The 23398-nt window shown below is 41.7% G+C and overlaps 1 protein-coding gene across 1 annotated transcript; it reads left to right on the top strand.

The window, feature by feature from the left end:
• Positions 1-7772: 7772 nt before the first annotated feature.
• LOC146617747 (uncharacterized) lies at positions 7773-9442 on the top strand. Its single transcript, XM_085373236.1, has 2 exons — positions 7773-8811; positions 9405-9442. The coding sequence occupies exons 1-2, from the start codon at positions 7773-7775 to the stop codon at positions 9440-9442; spliced, it is 1077 nt and encodes a 358-aa protein (XP_085229362.1).
• Positions 9443-23398: the final 13956 nt, after the last annotated feature.

Genomic DNA, 23398 nt, shown 5'->3' with positions numbered 1-23398 from the left:
TTTGCACAGACATGCCTCAAAATACGAAGCTAAAGCATCCATTCCATCATGCTAGTATCGATGCTGTCGGCATTTCGATCGATCCGCCCACATCTTACTCTTTTCCGGGTTTAATTTTTGTAACTTGGCGTGTTGTGCCGCTGCAGATTGGTTGCAAGAAGGAAGGCACCCGCCTCCAAATGGGACAATCCCCACTAGGGTTTAAATTCCCGGGACTCTCCACCTTTTGTTTTTAGAACCGAAGAAGCCTCTTGGATGAGATAAGTCTTCTTATAAGTCCAGTTTCCTTCGTCAAGATCTCTCTCAATGCTGCCATCACCTGGATGGCTGAGAACCCACACAAACATTTGTCTCACTTTGCATCTATGCAAATCTGACAGTAAAAGATTTTTTTAACACCAAGCATGACCTAGGGTTACACAAATATTTTTATCAGGACCACTTAAGGTTTGCCTTCCTTGCATGAAAGTCTAAAATAAAGTTCTTTTGAATTTTCATATATTAATCGTTTGAGTTATTTAGTCAGTGTGAATAAAGCATACACTGTCTCTTATTCAGCCATGCCTCTCTGTTCCCACACACCATTTTGGTTTCAGTGTTTTATACACTGCTCAAAAAAAAGAGAAGGATATCTGTACTGATATGGACCTGGTAATGTCTTAGGAACAAAAGGATATCACGTGGAAATGAGAATAATTAACCTACATAGGTTGAATTCAAAGACACTCTAAAAAGAGGATATTCTCTTTATATCACTTGTAAAGAGACATACAGTACATCTTTCCAAATGCCTTGATATCAGTTTGAATAATCAGTTTTCAGAAAATATTTTAACCCTGGAGAACCCATGGGGTCAGATCCGACCCCATTGGTTTACTAGGGAAACCATGGGGTCAAATTTGACCCCATGGGTTCTCCAGGGTTAAACTGTTCAGAAAAACTGCTTCAGACCTAGGACAAGACAGAGCTGTGGTGTAGGCATCCAAAACACGTGCTTTAAGATGCATTTTAGCACTACGTGTCACATTTTCGGGCTTTAAACTCTAAAGCTGCTATACTGTGGAAAGGTTGTACAAATACTCTAAGAAGGATGAACACTTAACACATAACACATCACATAAAATCAAATGAAAAGATGACACAAATTATTTTCCTAATTCTTTCACTGTAGCAAAGTCCATGAAATCACTTAAAAAATATGGCATAAGTATAAACGGCATTCAGGACCTGAATGGGAAATGGGAAATGACCCTATTGTCGAATGATGAAAACTCCAAAATATAGGCGTCAGGCCAAGGGGATACAAGGATACCCACCCCAGCCCACCACCTCTCAGCATGGCCAACTTCAGACTGGAACAGAGTCCAGCCCCTCTCCGGGGGACTGGTTCCAGAGCCCAAGTCGTGCACTGAGTCGAGCTTGACTATAGTCAGTTTCGCTCAACCTCACATACTAGCTCAGGCTATTCCCATTCAGAGAGGTGACATTCCATATCCCAAGAACCATTCTGGGTAGCTGGAGATCTGTCTGGCAGAGTCACTGCTCTTGGCTGCTACCTGGCATACATTGCAACAGACTCCTACTATGCCTCCTGTGGGCGATGGGTCTACAGTAGGGCCTACATTTTTTTTTACCAAAAATGTCTTTGAATAAAATATTTTTTTATTCTGTATCAGTAAGTCTGCAGGATCTTAGCCTGGTCATTGTCAACCACCCTGTGGGGTATATCCCATTTTGTCCATGTATATCCCATACTCAACATAGATGTTCCTGTATTTTATACAGTGTGCCAGCCACTTGTATATGGTCTTCCATGTATGCCGTGCATGTTAGAATCTTGTACCCTGCTGTTATGTGCTGGACAGTCCCTGTACAGGTAGAGTAACTATGGTAGCAGAGAGACTCACTGTGTCTCAAAGTGACATCAAGAAGATGATAGAGGTTACTTTATTATGTTCTGTATTGACTGTGGATCAATTAGTTAACCAAACCTTTTTATATAGGTTCAAAAGTGAACTTCTTTAAGTTTGATTGAACTAAAATAAAAATAAAAACTAAATGTTTTTATTTAGTTTAAGTTAACTATAATAACCTTGGCTCACACATTAAGACACACTTTTTTGTGTTCAAAACTCGTATGACTGTGTCAGCACTGTGATTTCCTTCAGTTTAATTTCTCCCTGATAATTGACTGAAATAACTGAACTGAACTACTTTTTGAATATGTGCAGTTTCAGGTCTGAGCGTGTTGCTCCATCTAGTGAGCCATCTTAAGCATTGCTTAAAGTGACCTGAATAGGGGAGACCGGGGATAGTTGCAACATGGGTCAGTTGTAACACTTTCAATTTCTCCAATCAGGGCTAAGTTTCAAATGATGTGACTCATCCTGTGCATGCCCAACTCAGTTCTGCTATCACATGTGGAAAATCAGCACATTTTGTCAAACACAGACAATTTAACACGAAAAAAAGTAATTTGTATGCCAAAAAGTACGTTTTTCCCATTTATTTCAATTTCTAATAGCATTATCTGCTTTGCAGCGAAACTCATCAAACTTAAATTATGTTATTTGTATGTCTATGGGGATATATTCTGTGTAGGTCTTTAGTGCTAATGTTTTAGCCGTTGGCTGTAATGTTAGCTAGTTCATGGCTATAGGAGTCTGGGTCAGTTGTAACAGCAACAGTCTGGGTCAGTTGTAACAATAACGCAGATGTTAAAACTTACCACACTATTACTTTAACTTATATTAAACAAGTTGGGGCAACGACATCAGCAGAGAGAGGTTCACTGGTCGCATTTGTATATGTGGTTAATGCCATTGGCAACACAATTCCTCCACTGTTTGTGTTCCCACACATACATTATGCAGACCTCTGTGTCAGAGATGGACCAGTAGGAAGTACTGGTAGTGGAAATGGGTGCAAGAAACAGATTTCCTCATCTTTCTGAAGCACTTTGAAAACCACACCAAGGTAAGCCATGATAAAAAGTAATGGAATTGCGATGCTGGTGAACAACTACATTTTTTCAGCTTCATTGTTATGTTCAAAATTGGTGCAAGAGTTGTAGGTTATAATGCCCACTGAGCCAATGAGGCCAAACTCTAGGAAGACCAACCAAAATTAATGAAATATTCAGTTGCAGAAAATTCCATAATTTGTCTTTTTTGGGGGGTTGGAATATGTTCAAAAGCTAGATTTCGGCATTCTGTCACACACACACAGAGCTACATAAATGGCTCTAAGTGCATTCATGTGTTGAATAAACAAAGATTACATGTTAATGTTTTGTTAGTACCCTTATTTCATTGTGTTACATTTCACCCCAGGATATGTTACAACTAACCCAGACTATGGGGTTAATTGTAACATTTCACTCTTTGTGTTTGAGACCATACCATGCAATGGGTAATTGTGCTGCAGAGAAAATAGCTGCACTATTTAATAGCAGAGACATGTAAATACTTTGCATTACATTTTGAATCCACTACCTTAACAGAGCTCCAATTTACAGACAGAAATGTCAAAAATGTTACAACTATCCCCGGTCTCCCCTACTGCTTAGTTTTTTTTTTAATTTTTTTTTTATAAAGTACAGCAACAACAGAGATATTCTGCACACATCTGTATCAGCTTTATTGGGCAAGTATGAGTAACACAACACCTTCTCTCTGGCACTGCTCAGAAAGTTTGATGCGGCTATAACCTGATCACGGAGGTCATTCCTCTTTATTTATTTATTTTCTTCGACAAAAGACACTTACTTACTTTTAAAAAAATCTACATAAAATTTACAAAGTTCTGCCTGCCCTACAATGCTTTTGATTCAGATCAGCATCAGAATTTGCTTTGCTACATACACTGAATTAAATTATAAATATGAAAGATAGAAAAATAAAAATAAGGTACTCTGTTGAAGATGCAACATGTTAAATATGTACTCTAAAGTTATGCTGTATACAATGTAAACAAGATATGTGAAAGTGAAAATAGTGAAAATAGTCCAAGTGTCACAGGGAGAGTTTGAGGCTGAAAGTGTTCCGACTATCCAGCGTGTCATGGAGAGGGTATGAAGGATTGTGTCATGGTCCATGTGAGTGGCTGTTTTTCTATTAGCTCTCGGTTTCCACCTCTAGGTGGAGCCTCATCAGCCTTTAAGACCAGTGCTCTCAACAAATCTTTGCCAGAACGCCTGCTAACCTCTGATAGTGCTGGAGGAGCAGGGAAGCGAATGACAGACCTTCTGATTGGTAGATAACCCAGTCTGTTGCCTGAGCCACGGCTCCGTAAACTGGAATTGGGATTTTGGCATTGTATTATTCAATGGAAAAACAATAGCAATATTAGCAACAACTGCTTTTTCCACGAGGTGTTGTGTAAGTCAGTATCCATGCTGGAGTTGTATTGTGTTCACATACAGAGACATGCTCAGAAGATGTTGGTTCTTTTCTGTCTCTGGTATCTTTCTGTTCTTAAGGTGGTTGATTGTTTTTCTGATCTTCACTTTTGCTGGTTTGCACAGTTAATTTTGAAAGTTATTTTTCATCCTATACACACTCAAAAACTAATTGCTGATATATGCTGTTAATACACCAACATTTTTTATTTTTTGCCTTAATCTGATGAGAATAATGAAGAAGAAGGAATTCAAGGGAAGCCACACAACAAAGAGACTCAGGTTGGAATTGAACCCAGGCTACTACACTTAATCTTATGTATGATCTCTTGGGCAACTGGTGAGCTAAAGCAATACACAACATAACCACATATATACATAAAATTTGGTTGCATTGATTCACCTTTAAAATTCAGTCAGTCCAAATTTTTTTTGGACTGTCCCTTTGAAAAATCAGAGTCAGATGTATACAGCAATGGTGTATTATTACAAAAAAAATAAATAAATAAATTCCAGTCACTTAAGGGAATGCCACCAACCCTTAAGTGACTGGCATTGTGGTAGATTGGTAATCTGTAGGTGTTAAACACTCTGTTCTTTAATCAGAACGCAGAAATGCATATGGCTCATCTGATGATGTGGATTGCTACTGCCTGAGTTTGTGCTGCGTAGCAGCAGTCACAGAGAAGACAAAAGTAGTTCTTTGTACTTCTTAGGTTCTTAGGCCTTCTTTGCTTTAGCTGACTTGATCAAACCTAGAACCCCAGCTGGAGATAAAGGGTAAAAACCTGAGTAGTCATCAACATTCTCTGCTAAGCTGGGATTTCTGCACGAACTGTGGCAGTTCATGCAGTATATGCAATAAAAAGGTAAAACTGTAGTGAGATGCTTAGTTTTTTACTTTCATGCTTTTTGGCCCACTTCACTTTTTTGATGTGGACGTGTGCACATTTTTCTAACTTGTATTTGCCACTAAAGCTCATATGATTGAGATTAAGACGGAATACAAGAAAAAATATTTTTTAACAGCAGCAATTAGTCATTTTAGCATGCTTCATCGTTATGTATGCACAGCTCTTTGCAAAAACACTGAGCTAAAAGTCACTAAGGGGACATGAAGATGTGATACTATAATGCTCTGTGGGTCTGTGCGCACACATTTATCTTTTTTTAGCAGGAACATTTTGACTACTCCAGCTTTGAAAGAGAGTAATCACCAATATTTGTTGACCAGGAATAAGGAGTTTTTTCAAATTATGAACTATGATGTGTCGCACATCACATATTCTGAATATGTCAAGTAAATGGGACAGTTTGAAATGGTTGGACAAATGGAGTGCAGTCCCACCGTATCATATTACCTTTTGTAAGGACAGAGAAGCTGCCCTAGGTAAACTGTCAGATGGTTCCCATGGTGTTACGGAGTATAGCATGGTGGGAAAGGACGGAGAGAAAACCCCCCCCCCCTAAGTTTTGTTGGTTTTGTTTTTGAGTTTGTTTTGGAATTAATTGCATGGTTTTGTGTTTATTTACGGTTGTTGCACCTGTGTGGGAGGGGAGATTTTACTCTAGCCCAGCTGCCAGTGAGGCGGAGTTGAATACAGGGAGCGGCTGATTGGAGTTCCTCTTTATAAAGGGGAGAGGAAGCAGGAAGTGTTGTTGTTGTTTTTAGTAGGACCTCGGTGAAGCAGGAGAGCCCCGGAGATCCAGGACAAAGCGTGCGCATTTTTAATAGAAAGGATTTTTTTTTAGCCTGGCCTGGTTTTTGCTTTTAACGAAACGGAGGACGTGGAAAGGAGGACGTATTCCTATGGAGCTGTGAGAGGACGTGCTGGAAAAGAGAGGACGTGCTGGAAAAGAGAGGACGTGCTGAAAAAAAAGGGACGTGTTGGAAAAGAGGAAAACGAGCACTAGACTGGAGACCTCCTGCGCCCCGATAAGAAGAACTGGACCAGCTCGGGGAAGTTTAACTGCCGGGAGGTAATGTGGAGACCCAGCCTCGAACAAAGTTAAAGCCTGAAAAGGTGGGTGGCAAACCTGTTTTAGGGAGCTGCAGGATTGATACGGTTGGTTGCGTGTTCGTGCAGTGACCCTCTCTCCCCTGTTTGTAACTAGGCGAAGAACTCGGACCGCGGTGGTCTTTGGGCTTTGGATCCCTGGCCGGGGTGGTCTTCAGCCGGTAGTTTGCCTAGAGGAAGAACAAATAAATTTTGTGTAACCCATTGCAGTGTGTGCGTGGTGGTTTGTTGCTGGTCCCTACTAGAATTCCTATTTTTTTGCACGGAGGCTCTCTTAACAGACCTCCCGTAACATTTGGCGTTTGTCGACAGGATTTGTGACCAGTATACAAACCTACCTGCCTTAGACTGATTAATATGGCGGATGAGTTATCTGAAACCAGGAATATGGCGTCACCATTTTTTATCGGTGCGCCCTGGGTACCAAAATTTTGTGGGCTTAATACGAATTATGAAGATTGGGAGAGTCAAATTAGCGCAATGCTCCGTGCTCAAAAGTGGTCGATAGAACAGCAATGTGATTTTGTATTGAGTGCATTAGGAGGAGAATCACGACGTGAAATTCTTATTCTGGAACAAGCGGAGCGGGATACGCCAGATAAAATCTTTCTTCAGCTTAAAGAACTGTATGGGGACAAAACAGCCGTGGGTACCCTGCGTGCCATGTTTTATGAATGTAGACAAAGGACAGAAGAGCCTATTAGAAAGTTCACGTTACGCTTAAGGGAGTTGGGCCATCGCCTGCAGACAAAAGAGCCACAAGGGTTTCGGCGGGCTGACCTGCACCTGCGTGATCAGTTTGTCTTGGGTCTTAGGGAGGGTGAGATACAGCGTGATCTGCGGCGTTTATTAAGGCACGATCCTGACCTCTCATTTGAACAGGTGCGTAAAGAGGCTCTGCAATTGGAAGCGGATGTGCTGTATGGCGTACATGAGGACTCCGCTTGTGCTGTAGTAAGAGGGGATTTAAAGTGGCAGGATACTCTGAATTGGAGAGATAAGTTTAAAGTGGAGATCCTTGCAGAAATGAAGGAGCAAATTATGGATCTCAAAAATACTCTTCAGGAGGAGCTGAGGGAAATTGTCCGACCAGCACCAATGCCACGGACGTTTTCAGCTCCTAGAGGTGAGCGAGAAAGGTGGAACCTTAGTTCCCCTCAATATAGGGGAGGTGTTGAAGTGTCCGAGCCACCCCCGGTGACAAAGCAAACCCCACGGTTAGTGGAGCGACCACGGCACAAGTGGGATGAGCATGGGCAGCCTATTTGTAGTAGGTGTGGAGTTAGTGGACACATGGCAAGAGAGTGTCGGGGCACTTCATCTCAGATGGCTTTAAACGAGTAAATCCAGTCGCTATGGGCCAGGTGATTGGAAAGGATGATAGTGGTCCAACTCAGTTAAACCACCCTCAATTTTTAGGGGCATGCCGTCAAGTAGAAGTATTCATTGATGGTAAAGAAGTGACATTTTTGCTGGATACTGGGTCTAATGTAACATTAATGCCACAAGCCTGTTTTAGGAGATTGTTTGGTGAACGGGAGCCGGGGAAAGAGAGTGATCTTAATTGGCTAAAGCTGAAGGCCGCGAATGGATTGGCTATTCCTTACGTGGGCTATGTGTTAGCTGAAGTACAGGTGGGAGACATTACCCTGAAAGATATGGGAATTGTGATTTCAAAGGACGACCCCAATAATTCTAATGCATTACCTATATTAGGTATGAACATCATCGTTCCATGTTGGGATGTGTTTTTTTTGAAACCTCAGACGCAGACCCAGACCTGGCCTGTTGGCTCGACTGTAGACGCTCAACAAGCGTGGGCATCTGCTTTTCAGGACTGTCAAAGAATTCAGGCAGCTGTCCCTGTACCACAAGTAGGGACCCTGCGACCCGCTTACCGCCACCCGGTGAAGATCCCTGAGCACAGTGAGCAGGTGATTTGGGCTAGGGCCCCACAGACACTGAGGAAAGGACAATGTATCTTGGTGGAGCCATTGGAAGGGCCTAGTACAGTTGCCGTTGCTCGATCGCTAGGAACTGTCTATAGAGGCCGGGTCCCCATCAAAGTAAGGAATCTCAATCCTTTTCCTATTACGTTACGACGTTATGAGGCCCTGGCTACATTCTCCACGGAAAATGTTGACATTCAGGAACCTTTTGAAGTCACGTTTGAGCAAACCAGGCCAGGCATCGTTGAAGTGGGCGTATCCCAGGTGAGCTTGGAACCATCTGGTAAAGCTCCTCACATTGAAGTTATGACACAAGGGCGGTCGAATCTATCTATGGAGGAGCAGGAAAAGTTAAATGGTCTCTTGAGGAAGTGGGGCGATGTGTTTGCTGCCGACGAAGAGGATTATGGCCACACAGATGTAATTACGCACTCTATTCCGACAGGTATGGCACCTCCTATTAGAGAGCGGTATAGGCCAATCCCCCCTAAAATGTATCAGGAAGTGCGAGAATTGCTGAATAATATGATTCGATCAGGGGTGGTGCGAGAGAGTACAAGTCCTTGGGCAGCACCCATTGTCCTGGTAAGGAAAAAGAATGGGGAATTGAGATTTTGTGTGGATTACCGCAAGTTGAATGCAGTGACACATAAAGACGCCCATCCATTACCTAGAATTGAAGAGACCTTGACGATGCTGACTAAATCAAAATACTACTCCACCCTTGATCTAGCAAGTGGGTATTGGCAAGTGAAAGTTTCTGAAGCTGACAGGGAAAAAACTGCATTTTGTACTCCTTTTGGCTTGTATGAGTTTGAAAGAATGCCTTTTGGATTGTGTAATGCTCCAGCAACATTTCAAAGGTTGATGCAGAGTTGTTTGGGAAGTCAAATCACAGAGTCCGCTTTTGTCTATCTGGATGATGTGATAGTATATTCACCGGATTTTGACAGCCACCTAGAACATCTGCAGGCAGTGTTTGCAAGATTGAAGAGCTATGGGCTGAAGTTGCGACCTGATAAATGTGTTCTTTTCCAGCAACAGGTGAAGTTCCTGGGTCACCTGGTGAACAGTGAGGGTGTGGCTCCGGACCCTGATAAGATTGCCGCTGTACAGAAGTGGCCGGCCCCGCAGACTATTCATCAGGTGCGTTCCTTCTTGGGCTTTGCCGGTTATTATCGGCGGTTCATTGCAGGGTTTGCGGGTGTTGCTAGGCCTCTTAATTCGCTGCTAGTGGGAGTACCGAAGAATAAAAAACAGAATATCCCCATAAATTGGGATGAGGATTGTCAGCAGTCCTTTGATCTTCTGAAGCAGAAATTGCTCGAGGCTCCTATTTTAGCTTTTGCTGATTTCAGATTACCCTTCCGGCTTTATACGGATGCCAGTAAAGTGGGCCTTGGTGCAGTACTGTCTCAAGTACAAGATGGGAAGGAATGTGTGATAGCCTATGCTAGCAGAAGCTTAGCACCCGCCGAAAGGGATGATGCAAACTATAGCTCCTTTAAACTGGAGCTGCTCGCTTTGAAGTGGGCGGTGACTGAGAAATTTAAAGATTATCTATGGGGGTCTCTGTTCACAGTTTATACTGACAATAATCCATTGGTCCATTTATCGACTGCAAAAGTGGGCGCAGTGGAACAACGGTGGGTAGCCCAGCTCGCAAATTATCAATTTGATATTAAGTATCGGCCTGGCCAGGAAAATGTGAATGCTGATGTTCTGTCTAGAATGCCATTGCAGGTGCAACCCCAGGATTTGGTGCCTCCACAGAGTGTGGACGAAAAAGCATGGGTTCAGGCTGTGAACATCGATTGGGATCCAGGATGCTGGCAAGGCTTACAAGAGCAGGACCCCACGCTGCATAGAGTGAGATACTACATGGCCCGAGGAGAGATGCCATCTGGGGAGGAAAGACGCCAGGAGCCTACTGCAGTCTTAAACTACATGAAACAATGGTCACGGCTGGAGCTGTTGGAGGGTGTTCTGGTCCGCAGGGGGGTGGATTCCAACACCTGTGAGGCGTACTACCAAATCCTTGTTCCTTTGGAGGAACAGCAACCAACATGGAAGGCTTTCCATGAAAGGAATGGTCATTTGGGGGTGGCAAAGACACTTTCGATGCTGCGCCGTAGTTTTTATTGGCTTCAAATGGAGAAGAGAGTGCAGGACTGGACAACATCCTGTGAACGGTGTGTACGTCATAAAGGTCGTGGTGACGGTCGGGCCCCACTTAGTCCTGTTCTTACACACGCACCTCTCCAAACCGTGGCAGTTGATTTCCTGACATTAGGTAGACCGGCAGACTCATACCAGTACATTTTGGTCGCCACTGATTTGTTTACAAAGTATGCTTGGGCAATACCTACCAGGGACCAGACCGCTGCAACTACAGCGAAGATGTTGTTGAGACATATTATTCAGCCAATTGGATGCCCAGAACAACTGCACTCGGATCAAGGTGCTAATTTCGAGTCCGCCCTCATAAAGGAGCTCTGTCAGTATTATAATTGTCGGAAAAGCCGAACTACTGCCTATCATCCTCAGGGAAATGGGGCCTGTGAACGTTTCAATCAGACATTAATAAATATGCTGTCCACCCTAGAGGAAGAGAGGCGGACTCGGTGGGTACAATGTTTGCCCGAACTGCTCCAGGCTTATAATAACTCTGTCCATGCGTCTACAGGTTACACCCCCCATTACCTGATGTTTGGATGGAATGCTCGTCTGCCAGGCGAGCTGTTTATGGGGACGAAGAGACACATGGAGTCAACCACGACGCAGGAGTGGGTGAGGAGACATCATGAGCGCTTGAGGCTGGCATACCAGATGGTGGAAAAGAGCAGCCAGAAGGCTGCAGGCCGGATGAAGGACAGGTATGATGTTGGGGCTAGGGCAGCACCATTGCTCCCGGGGGAAAGGGTTCTAGTCCATACGACAAGAAGGGACGGACAGGGTAAACTGGCAGCACACTGGGAGGAAGAGATCCAAATTGTAGTTGGCCAGCCAAACCCTATGAACCCAGTCTACAGAGTTCGGCCAGAAGGTAAAGATGGGCCTGTTAGAGTGGTCCATCGTAATCGCCTGCGCATATGTACTTTCTTGCCTTCCGTCAATGATAAAACAGGAGGTGGCGCCTTAGAACCAGGAACGGCAGCTGCGCATGATATAGCGACAGCCTCAGACCAGTGGTTACTTCTATGGAGTATGGCACAGCAGATGCCAGGGCCAGGTCACTATCCGTCCTCCAACAAGTCCGCCCCTGCAACTCAGGAGGGTTTAAGGAGATCTGCCCGTGAAAATCTCGGGAAGCCCCCACCTCGATATACTTAGTAGAGTGCCCGAGGACGGGCTAGGAAAAAGTTGGGGTGGGTGTTACGGAGTATAGCATGGTGGGAAAGGACGGAGAGAAACCCCCCCCCCCCCTAAGTTTTGTTGGTTTTGTTTTTGAGTTTGTTTTGGAATTAATTGCATGGTTTTGTGTTTATTTACGGTTGTTGCACCTGTGTGGGAGGGGAGATTTTACTCTAGCCCAGCTGCCAGTGAGGCGGAGTTGAATACAGGGAGCGGCTGATTGGAGTTCCTCTTTATAAAGGGGAGAGGAAGCAGGAAGTGTTGTTGTTGTTTTTAGTAGGACCTCGGTGAAGCAGGAGAGCCCCGGAGATCCAGGACAAAGTGTGCGCATTTTTAATAGAAAGGATTTTTTTTTAGCCTGGCCTGGTTTTTGCTTTTAACGAAACGGAGGACGTGGAAAGGAGGACGTATTCCTATGGAGCTGTGAGAGGACGTGCTGGAAAAGAGAGGACGTGCTGGAAAAGAGAGGACGTGCTGAAAAAAAAGGGACGTGTTGGAAAAGAGGAAAACGAGCACTAGACTGGAGACCTCCTGCGCCCCGATAAGAAGAACTGGACCAGCTCGGGGAAGTTTAACTGCCGGGAGGTAATGTGGAGACCCAGCCTCGAACAAAGTTAAAGCCTGAAAAGGTGGGTGGCAAACCTGTTTTAGGGAGCTGCAGGATTGATACGGTTGGTTGCGTGTTCGTGCAGTGACCCTCTCTCCCCTGTTTGTAACTAGGCGAAGAACTCGGACCGCGGTGGTCTTTGGGCTTTGGATCCCTGGCCGGGGTGGTCTTCAGCCGGTAGTTTGCCTAGAGGAAGAACAAATAAATTTTGTGTAACCCATTGCAGTGTGTGTGTGGTGGTTTGTTGCTGGTCCCTACTAGAATTCCTATTTTTTTGCACGGAGGCTCTCTTAACAGACCTCCCGTAACAATGGCAATATGCATTTACTGTGTTATTCAAATCCCAGACACACTATGTATGCACACCCCCTACACACACTACAAAGTCTCAGATAATTTTTGTTTTTGAATTAATAAAGCCAAATTATTCCACAAAGGTCAGCGCAAGTCTCATTATGCAGCACAATAGTCACTTTAATCAGACTTCAAAGAGAAGCGGCTCTACCACTGCTGAGCCTGCATCTGGCTGTGTTTGTACTTTATCACAATATTCAGGTTAAGGTCTGTGCATATATTCAGAGTGGTTTGGGGTGGGGGTTCTAGGGTGGGGGACAGAGAGCGATAGATGGGAGGCGGAGGTGGTTATGACAAGGCTAATTGATTTTAAAGTCCCTTTGAAGTCAGGAGTGTGTGAAGCATAACACATTATTTTTTATTGATTATTTTTTGTGCTCTCCCTCTCACAGGCATAGATGCACATGCATTACTGTGTGAAAGTCTCGAGCCACCCTCAGTTTGTAATTTGCTTCAAAGGAACCAGACTTTGTTGTATTTTTAAAGTGGTCTTGAGCAAAGAATGCAAAGAACCCATTTTAAATAGTGTCTTTAGGCACTTTTAAACTAACAGCTTGTCACAAAGATATATAATTAAGTAGAGTTTGAATGGTATATAAAAATCTACTCCAGGTGATTCCTAAGCTAAAAACTGGCTATATATCTGCATGGTGTGCTGAGTGTCCCTAAAAAGTTGTGGTAAATGGAATTATTATTGTATAGTTTTCTATTTCAGCACTCAAAGTGCTTCATACAACATGTCTTATTCACCCATTCATGTGTTTCTACACCTAAGTGGTTTGCAGTGAAAGAACTGGAGAACTTGGGAGTTCTGTATCTTGGCCAAGGATACTTTGGGATACAGACTAGAACAACCAGAGTCTGAAACACCAGTAGATGACCTGCTCTACCTCCTGAGCCAAAGCCACAAAGCTGTCCATAAGTGTCAGGCCTAGAAAGCTCTCTAAAGTAGATGAACCTTATCTGAAAATGATATCTTTGGGCTATAGGATATAATATAACAAAGAGATGACCCAGGACCTAAGATGTATTTGACCCTTGTGTCACATCTGCAGAGGCAGACGGGGTGGAGTGAGGATAATATGGACCCAAAAGCAGACAATGGAGGCAGAGTGAGGTGATGAACAAATAATAAGCCTTTTATTTGGCTGAGCAAAAGTACAAACAAAAAGCAAAGAAAGACTAGAATGGAGCTAATGAAACCTATACTGGAAAAACTAAATACAAAACACTGCATAAAACTAGAAACCTGGAAACACGGGGTGAAAAACGCAGACAAGCCGACAACAGACAGAGGAAGACAGAGAACTAAATACACAAGAGGGTAACGCGGGAATGAGGAACAGGAGGGAAACACAGCTGGGACTAATCACACACACGAGACAGGGAGGAAGCAAAACAGAATACTCTAACACAGGACATGGGACTGTCAAAGTAAAACAGGAAATACACGAACATAGAAACCAGGATAACTAGATGCAACACAAGGAACACAGGGGAGGCGCAGTAACAAACCCTAAAGACTAGAAATCACCAAAATACTAATGAATAACTAATGGACCTAGAAATACAAAAGACTAAACCATGAAAAACCACTAAATCACAGAATATTAATCATCAAAAATATAAAGACTGGGACACCCGGGACCATGACACCTTGGGTTGATCCATGTACTGCTCGCTGAAGCCTGAGAGCAACTGGAAGTCAATCTTAAGGAAGGAAACCAAGCGAAAAGGCTGAGCTAAGCTAAATTACACATTAACTCGATTGACAATCAGTGGCAACATGACTTATGGAACAATGAATGAAAATGTGAAGTTTGAATGACATTGTACGGACAATAGGTGCTGTTAACAGTGGTTTATGAAGTCCTGCTTAATACAATTCTCACCACTTAACATTTAAAACAGTTATATTCAATATAATCCATATGAAAAGTACCCCATATTTATATGTGCAGAATAAATTTTCAAAACAATATAGAGCAGATATTTTGACTTGTGATAAAAAGAAAATCACAGTTGCTACTGTTCACATTAACAGTGGTTTTGTTCTATTCAAACATCTTTTTAAGCCATGACAATGTGAACAGGCGCAATTCAGCCACCTGGTCAGGTGACCTTGATTTCTTGTTATACTCTTTGTCTTTTTTCTTGTCCAAATTCAGTTCATCTCAATGGGCTTTATACTGTTATATAAAGATAACAGAGAGAAAACCTCAACAATCAGATGACACCCATCAGCAAGAACTTGGCAACAGTGGGAAGGAAAAACCTTTTCACAGGAAGAAACCTCTGGCAGAACCAGGCTTAGGGAGGGGCAGCCATCTCCTGAAAATATGTTTGAGAAGTTGTTAGCCAATAGGATGCTGTTAAACAACAGTTGTCCGTTGTCACTCTTGCGTACACGATGGTTTCTTTGTGTGCGTGGCTTCTGAGTTCTACGTGCGTGGGTTTTTAAAATTATGCAAGAGAAATTTAATTTAATTTAATTTAATTGTTGAATTTTCAACATAGATGTAATTCCATAGTGCTGCACCAAAAACCTGCTTGTAATTGCTTTGCCCATTCCCAGATTGTTGTATCACCTGTGGTTTCCATGGAAGATACCGACTTGTCAGCAAATACTTGCTAGATACTAGAGAAATGGTACTAAAAATTGCCCATTCAAAATTGGGCAACCAAAGCCATTGTAAAGATATCTATAGGTCTGCCATTTATGTGATGTCACACATTCAAAATGGCAGGTAAGTTAACATCAAATGGTTTTATCCTGAATAGAGACTAAATAAATAAATACATTTGTGGTGGTAAATGTGTTTTTTCTATGCTAAAGTATCTTAAAATAGGAGCCTATAGGGACTCACTCACTTTTAGAGCCAACTTAAAAAAAGGATATTGAAAATATGATCTTTTCCATTTCTTGGCAGTAGGATGAGTCACTGAGCTCAGAGATGTTTGTGTATGACTGCCAGAGACAGCACAGTGACAGGCGGTGCAAGCAAACAGCTTTGACACGATGCAAAAAGGCCTTCCCTGGTGTTAAATCACATACACACAGGTACAGCACATTTTGTGTATGTGCACACGCACTTGCACATACACACACAGCTATATACATTCGGGCTCTCTTTTTGCATATTTCCTTCATGCACACGCAGCAGATGGGACAATCAGGCTGTTCGTCACATGTGCCTTTTGAAGATATGAGGCGTCAGCATGGTGGATAGCACTGAATGATTTCACAAGAATGAGTCAAACTATAATGAGGTATTTGATGGACACATTTATTACATAATATGCAGCATGGCCTGATTTTCCTTTTTATTTATGCAGCAATCTGTGCTAACGGCTGTGTAAGCAAGCACCAACCACACAGAAGCTTGCTAATCTGTTACTGGAATAGTTTTTAAGAAATAATGATAATAAGCTTTATGATATAACAATAGTGTTCAGGTAAGTTAACTGTAATTACAAAATGTAAGTAAAACGTTCACAACTATGGCCACATTTTGAGATGTTGAATGTATGACTAATTACCATGAGCCAGACTGATCTACAGTTTCGTTTTACTCTTGGCTATATATGATGTCAGTGAGAATGGATATCACTATTGTAGTCATCACAGGTACACTTTTCTGCCTGTGAGCAGAGCAGCTGCAGCCATCTGATGTTCAAACCGTCAGTTTCTAAAATAATATATATTATATTAATGAAGGGGTAACAGGAAATAATAAATAAAAAACAACAAGTAATGCAGGGTGTCAAAATAAGACTAGCTCAGGTAAGCCGGTTTTAAAAAATATTTTTTATTAATGGAGATTCAAAAGAGCAGGAGTTAAAACGTTTTAAATGCTAATTTGTTAACCTCTTACATTAGGTTAAAATTTGTACCTATTTGGACCAAATGTTACAACTTTTCACAACAAAAAATAAACTATAATGCCAAAATGAATCTATGAGACCTTATTTGAAATGTATTATCTATTGAAAATTCCTGGAGTTGCCAGTATCAGCAGGGTTAGTAAAATCTTAAACTGAAATGCTCCTGTTTTGCACATGTACGGAAACCTTTCTGCTCACAAAACAAGGCACAAAGCTGAAACTCAGACTGCAGTGCAAAAGGCCGCCAGGTGCTTCTGCCATGGTCACAGCATCTCATTTTACAACCTATGAAAAGTGCTCAAATCCCCTGAAACCAGGGTGTGAAGCACTAAACACCAACTTCCAGTAGGGGATGCTGGAGACCCACGTTGAACACAGGGCTTCCCATTACCTTGGTGATGATATGTATTCATTACTGTGCCCCGCAGACTCAGTGGTCCCAGACTTTTAACCTGGGAGGTAGCAGAGCTCAGGAGTCTAATGTGTGATGAGCCATTAGCCTGCAGGGAACAATTAGGGTCCTTGTTTAAATAGGCAATGGTTGATTCGACTCATCATTTGAGCCGGTGTTCAATAGGGGAATAGGCAATTAGGTTGACCATGCTTGCTCGAGTGTCATTATGGTCAACATCTGTCCATATGAAACCTGCCCAGAAGACCTGGTGTTAGCACCCAAATCATCTTATCAGAGAATGCATGCGCTGACATCTTAGGAGTTTAAGTCCGAACTGCAGTTAGAAGAGAATAAGAATGAAAAAGCACCAATGATTTAAGACACATTAATTTTTAGCAAATATACATGCATCTTTTCCACCCCCCACTGCCAGTTCAAGCAGAAAACTACAAATTTTAACATCCAAGAATTTAAGAAAAACTAGAAATACTAAGCTTAATTACAGCAATCTGTTTACCTGCTACAACCTCATCCACACATCAACATTTCTGTTGTACGTTTTAATATACGAAGCTTGCTAACTTGGTAGCTAGCGTGGTAGGGTATATTGCCTACAAATGCAATCATATGCAACCTTTCTATCATGCTAATGCTAATAAATTCACTTGTGAGCTTTCTCATTGATGTCTAGATTAGAAATTCCATACCAATGACTATAATAAGCATCCAAAAATATACGTCAATACAACTTTTCAGGTTTTTGTCACAGTGTGATGTGTCAATCAACAGTATCCTCCACTCTCAGTAATCCAGTTGATTCAGACACTCCACTTTGTGTTAACAGAAGTTTTTTCATTCACTGACTTTCCGTGGTTACCGCTAGTCACCTAACCCAGACACCCCTTTGTAATATACCTGCTTTTACATGACACTTTTTTAGTGTCACTGACCACTCAAAGCACTTTAAACTACAAGTCAGTGCTGTTTATCTTTGCATTCATATAGTGTATCTTTTTCAAATACTTTATGTTTATGTCACATTGTTGGTCAATTCAGAATCACCAGTTAACCTAACATGCACATCTTTTGATTTGAGGGCCACGCCTTTGTCTTATAATGTGTCTGGTTACATGATCATTTTTAATTCCTTAAACTGCAAAACAGCACATTAAAAAACATGGCTTCCTTTTCCTTTCCTTTCCATGTTGCTTGTCATTTTTCTGTGTGTCTTCATATCCATGTTGTGTTTAGCTGCGGGTAAAAAAAGGAAGTCGGAGCTTCGGAGCTCTGGCTGTTTTTCACATTATCTGCCTTTCTCAGCGCCAGTCCTGACCTTGCTGCAGTGTCCCTGAAGATCTTTGTTCAAATTCTGACATTCACTGAATGGTGCTACCTAAATATATGAAAAAGAGATGATAGCGTAGGGCAGAATATTAATATTGCTACATATTTCATATATGTGTATAAGAGCTGCATTCCTTCACTCCTCTTTTAGTGATAGCGACACAAACCAAATGCACTGTTGGAGTAATTTTTCCCTTGGCGCTTGCTTTCAGTGCAAGTTATTTTAAACCTCATACGTTGCAGTGGTGACATTTGACTCTGACTGTAGACCTCATTTGAAGCTTTTACTAACAAGATACTATCCTCAGAGTTTCTCCCGTTGGTGCAGTCATAGCCCCTTCTGGCATTTTCCTGCAATAATGATGTTTAGCGTGGTTTTAGACTACAAATTAAAAACTTTACTGCTCCCTTATGACCTGCCTCCTGACACGGGGAGAGCATCATTCATGTTCATGTATGTTGGGCGGTTTGTCAGAAACCTGAGCACTACCTTATAAATTCATGAGCTCCATGGCTTTGATGTTGAGGGAGTGTGCTCCAGAAGGCAATTACTTACTGTCGCCATTTGTAGCGTATTGACTCTGTAAAGTCAAGTCGTTTCATCAATAAGCACTCGGTGCATCCATTCCTCTTTCAGCAGCCAGTTATTGACAGCGATGCTTTCGGAAGCCACCTCAAATGATGGGCTCCTCCATAAAAATGCCATCTGATCACTGTTAGGTTTAATCTGATGGCATTGGGCCATTGTTAACAAACGCTTCGACTGGAAGCTCGCCATACAAAACGAATGGCCATGTGCTGTGGGTTGAGTGGCTGTAAACAGCTTCAGATGGCTGCGTGGAGAGAGAGGGAGGCATTTACCAGCCAGCCATCATCAGCACTGTGTGTTTGCTCTTCCCTCAACCCTTCCTTCCAGCTTCTCTTTAATTGTTTTCCTTGGTCTGTCACTTCTTTTCCAACTTTACAGTGTTCCATTTTTATATTTTTACAGTAGCCATTTTGGGCATGTTTTTTCCCCCATTGATTTGTGCCGATAAACGAGAACAACAGCTGAATTTTGCAGTTATGGAAAGTACTGCCAAAATTATACTAATTATTTGGAATTTGAAGAAGAAGGCTGCTGCTACTCTTTACTTTCTTTATTGACTCTATTATTTATCTATTTTTCACTCTGACTTACCCAGACTGTCCTTGGACTTTACCTTTGTGACCAATGCTGTTTAGAGTGGACCCATCATGCGTCTTTGTAGATCCATAAATTCATTTTTGTATTTACTTGAGTCACTTAAAGTGAGATGTCTCTAAGTGGTAACAAATAATGGATAGCCACGTTCTTTGACATCATACACAGAGTTGAACAAAGTGTATGAGATTTTGGCTCACAGGGATTTGCACAAATAGTAGCACATTTTTAAAAACTGTTTGCCATGTTTAATATCAATATCCCCTGCTGCACTGCTGTAACATTATATATAAAGTAGAAAAAAAAGCTACTATTTAAATTACTAGATTGCAGTTTAAGGAATTGCAAGTGGCTGATGTATGTTGATTATTTTTAGCAGTAATTGGGCCATCACGTTTTCCACACTTAATCATCTTGACAAATACTATATGGATAGCTACTGTATCTAGCACCCTTGCAGTATTATTAGTCATCAACCTAATGAAGCCTAATATCTGAATGTAAAAGATTTTATTTTTAGCTCAAGGTCCGGTGAGCTCACGCCGTGGCGACACATTTGGCCTTCCACAATTCACAAGAATCACTTTTCCTCCTAGAGTGTACACCTAATGCAGTGGTTCCCAAACCTTTTTCGCTAGGCCCCCCTTTGTTTTACAGGAAAAATGTTCGCGCCCCCCCCCCTCGCGCGCACACACGCACGCACTAACACATCCTCCAACCACACACACCCATATTTTGCTCCATTGCGGTTTATTTCACACCTCAAACATTTAGTAAACAATTAAGCAAATACAAGTAATCTGCAGGTAGTAATAAAATAAACTACTAACTCTTTTACGCTGCGTCCGCACCTACACGGGTATTTTTGAAAATGCAGCTGTTTCGTCCACACGTAAACGGCGTTTCGAATCACTGAAAACGGAGATTTTTTAAACCTTCTTTGCGTTTATGTGTGGACAAGGAATACAGAGTTCTTCATGCAATGTTAAAGCTATGTGCACTGTTAGACTTTTCATCGCCACTTTACGGTAACATACTGGCGTCACTGTTGCCAGCTCATACCGTGACGCTGTGTTACGGTAGCTTACCGTTCTGCAGGATGATACCGTTTTTTGCTGGTATGGTATAATACTCTTGGACAAATTATGGTAACGCACTGTAGCCTTTTTTACGGTATCTCACTGGCGACAGTGACGCCAGTGAGATACCGTTATGTCATAAATTACGTCAACAAAGTAACATCATACTGTGATTAAGAAATTGGTATACTACCGTTTATTCACGATATGTCACTGTAAGCCCGCTGCAAGGTAATAAACTGCAATATATTAACCAGTAACTTACCGTTATCACGCATCATCAGTACCAAAAATATTCATCTCTGCTAGAGGATACCGTGTCCCAGGCGGTCATTTACTGTTTAACAGGTCGTAATTTACTGTAATTTCAATTAACAGTAACATACTGTAAGAGACTGGAGGGTTCCAAAAAAATTGGATGGCTAGATGGATGCATGGATGGATGGATAGGTAGATAGACACACACACAAAATATAATTCATGTGCTTTACACCACTTTATTTCAATTCTGATTTTTCCCTGCTGAAATACACATTTCCAAAATCAAAAACTGAAAAGAACTGAAAACATATTTTCATTGAGGAAGCACTTGTTTTTACTAAACCATGTAATCCATTATTTTCTCATATGGTTGTACAAACAATAATGATATTATGTCATATCCATATCATGGCAGACAACATGCTCAAGTGTTGGGTTTTCTTAGTTATATTTTGTAGGGTCTTAAACCTACAATGTGAAGTGCCTTGGCATTCATTTCGTTGGCACCATACAAATAAATTGAATTGTAATGAATACAATATCAAGCCCCACACTTCTGCCTTTATATACACTTTGTCCAAAATACTGGCTCACACCACCAAATCAATGCACAAAACAGGGTCCACAAGGACATGGATGAGCGTGTGTGGTGTGAAGGAACTTGACTGACCTGCACTGAACCCTGATCTTGCTTTGTGAACTGAGTTCATTGATTTGTAGGGTGAGCCAATACATGTGACAATTAAAGTGTAAGTAGCTGAAATAATTTTTAACAAACGGGTAAAAGAAGGGAAAAAAATCAAAACTGTTGCACTCAAAAAACCTATTGGACAGAGACAGCGTCTTGCAAGATGGCAAGAGAGCTTGTCTTCATTGTTGCTCGTCTTGTGTAAATGTCCAGAAAGCATGAGCCATGGATCATCTGTGGAGACATGGGTAACAACACATTGGTCACTTAAATTATACAAGAAATTCACTAAAAATGGCAAAAACAGTTACCTAATTTGAAGTTCTCCACTCAAATTCAGTAAGCCACTGGAGGAAAGTTGTGACATGAGGGTTAATGTGAACAACCTTTCGCTTCACAGTGGTCCCATGTGAAGCGAAAGGTTCTAAAATATGTGGTTCAATTGCGTGCTGCGTACATAACCTAATGTCAGCTAGACCGAAATTAAAATGTAATATATTGTTAAAGTCACTAAAATGGCGCCTGAAGCCTGTTGTGATGTGAGCTCTGTGTCTGCTCTAGAAACTCTGAAATTCTGTAGATCTGAGCCGTACATTAAATACTCACATGAACCTGTACTTTGAATTCTGTATGAGCTGTATAAAATACAGCTATGCATAAGTGTTTTGAATGAATAATTAGATTAGATAACTCTTTATTGTCTAATATAGAAATGAATAGAAATGTGACATGAGAAGGTGTGTCTTTGACTGTTCCTGCATAACTTATTTTTGGACTAGTTGACAAGTTATGCTCCGGTCATTTGATGTTTCCAAGATAGATGTTCTTTTGTAATATAGTTAAATTTTCTTTGTATATTTCATTTATCCACCATCATACATCATACATACAAGCTAAGAAGAGGTCGTTATACTAACAAGAGGTATCAACGCCGGGCCAAAGTTCAGCACATGGTTAAAGTTTGTAATCCAGCCAGGGTGTAAATATCACTCAGCAGCCAGAGCTGAAGCAGGTAGCATCAACACATAAATCTACTCTACCCGGCTTAAATCACAAGAGCACCTCTGACCAAAAAGCTGTAGATTTTTCTTGTTTGCACAAATTAATCCAGATTCACATTGTGTTCACAGCTCCAACAAAATGAGGAAGAGGAGGGGGAGAAACACAATTAGGTTGAATTACAATTGGATGGAAGGCGAGGACAAGGAGAAGGAAGCTTAGGATGAGGAAGAAGAGAAGCAGCAGGAGCATCTTTAGAGATCCCTATGATGTCATTGAGGTTTGTTTCATTAACATGGTCCTCTCACAAAGAAAGATGACTTGTTTTAGTTCACCTATTTCCTGTATTAAATAGTGATGTGCAAAATGTTGTGAAAAACCATGGAGCAGGTACGTGTAGTGCATCTGCAGTTAAATGAACATCAAATCTCTAAGACAGACTGAAATCTGTATATTTATCACCCTTATGATAAAACCCATGTCAGCCATTGGTTTATGGACTTTGTATTTTGAAGCCTCAACATTTGCTTTATTGCTGTTGCTATGTTGGGACCATATTAGGATGAGGGATCAGAATCTGGAGTCATGCACGCTATTGTTTCATTTAGTGTGTATCCATAAGATTCGTACAGCAGATCCAAGTTGTGCCTTGAAAACAGGAAAGTCGTCTGCATAGAGGAGAACTTTAATAGCAGGCTTGTACAAAGTGAGGCTTTGTGCTCATATTTGCTGCAAACACTCGTTTTACCCTGTTTTGATGCAGAATTCATTTGAAATCAGGCAAGAACTGGACTTGTTTTTTATAATGTGTTCTTGTGAATTGATTGTGTATCGCATATGTTTGATTTGACTTTCTGCAAGACAACAGTCGTCCACTGGCCAAA

This window comes from Diplotaxodon limnothrissa, linkage group LG15 (genome assembly GCF_057381915.1).
Source record: "Diplotaxodon limnothrissa isolate DT_005_m linkage group LG15, D_limnothrissa_male_GT1.1, whole genome shotgun sequence".
NCBI classification, from domain to species: Eukaryota; Metazoa; Chordata; class Actinopteri; order Cichliformes; family Cichlidae; genus Diplotaxodon; species Diplotaxodon limnothrissa.
The sequence above is the reverse complement of the archived record's forward strand: the minus strand, read 5'-3'. Positions and strand labels throughout refer to the sequence as shown.

What these genes read in the sequence shown, in the direction of transcription:
- LOC146617747 (XM_085373236.1), top strand. Translation starts at nt 7,773, where the DNA reads ATGGGCCAGGTGATTGGAAAGGATGATAGTGGTCCAACTCAGTTAAAC. An exon ending in TACGCACTCTATTCCGACAG is followed by an intron (nt 8,812 to 9,404) that starts GTATGGCACCTC and finishes GTTCTTTTCCAG; the next exon opens with CAACAGGTGAAGTTCCTGGG.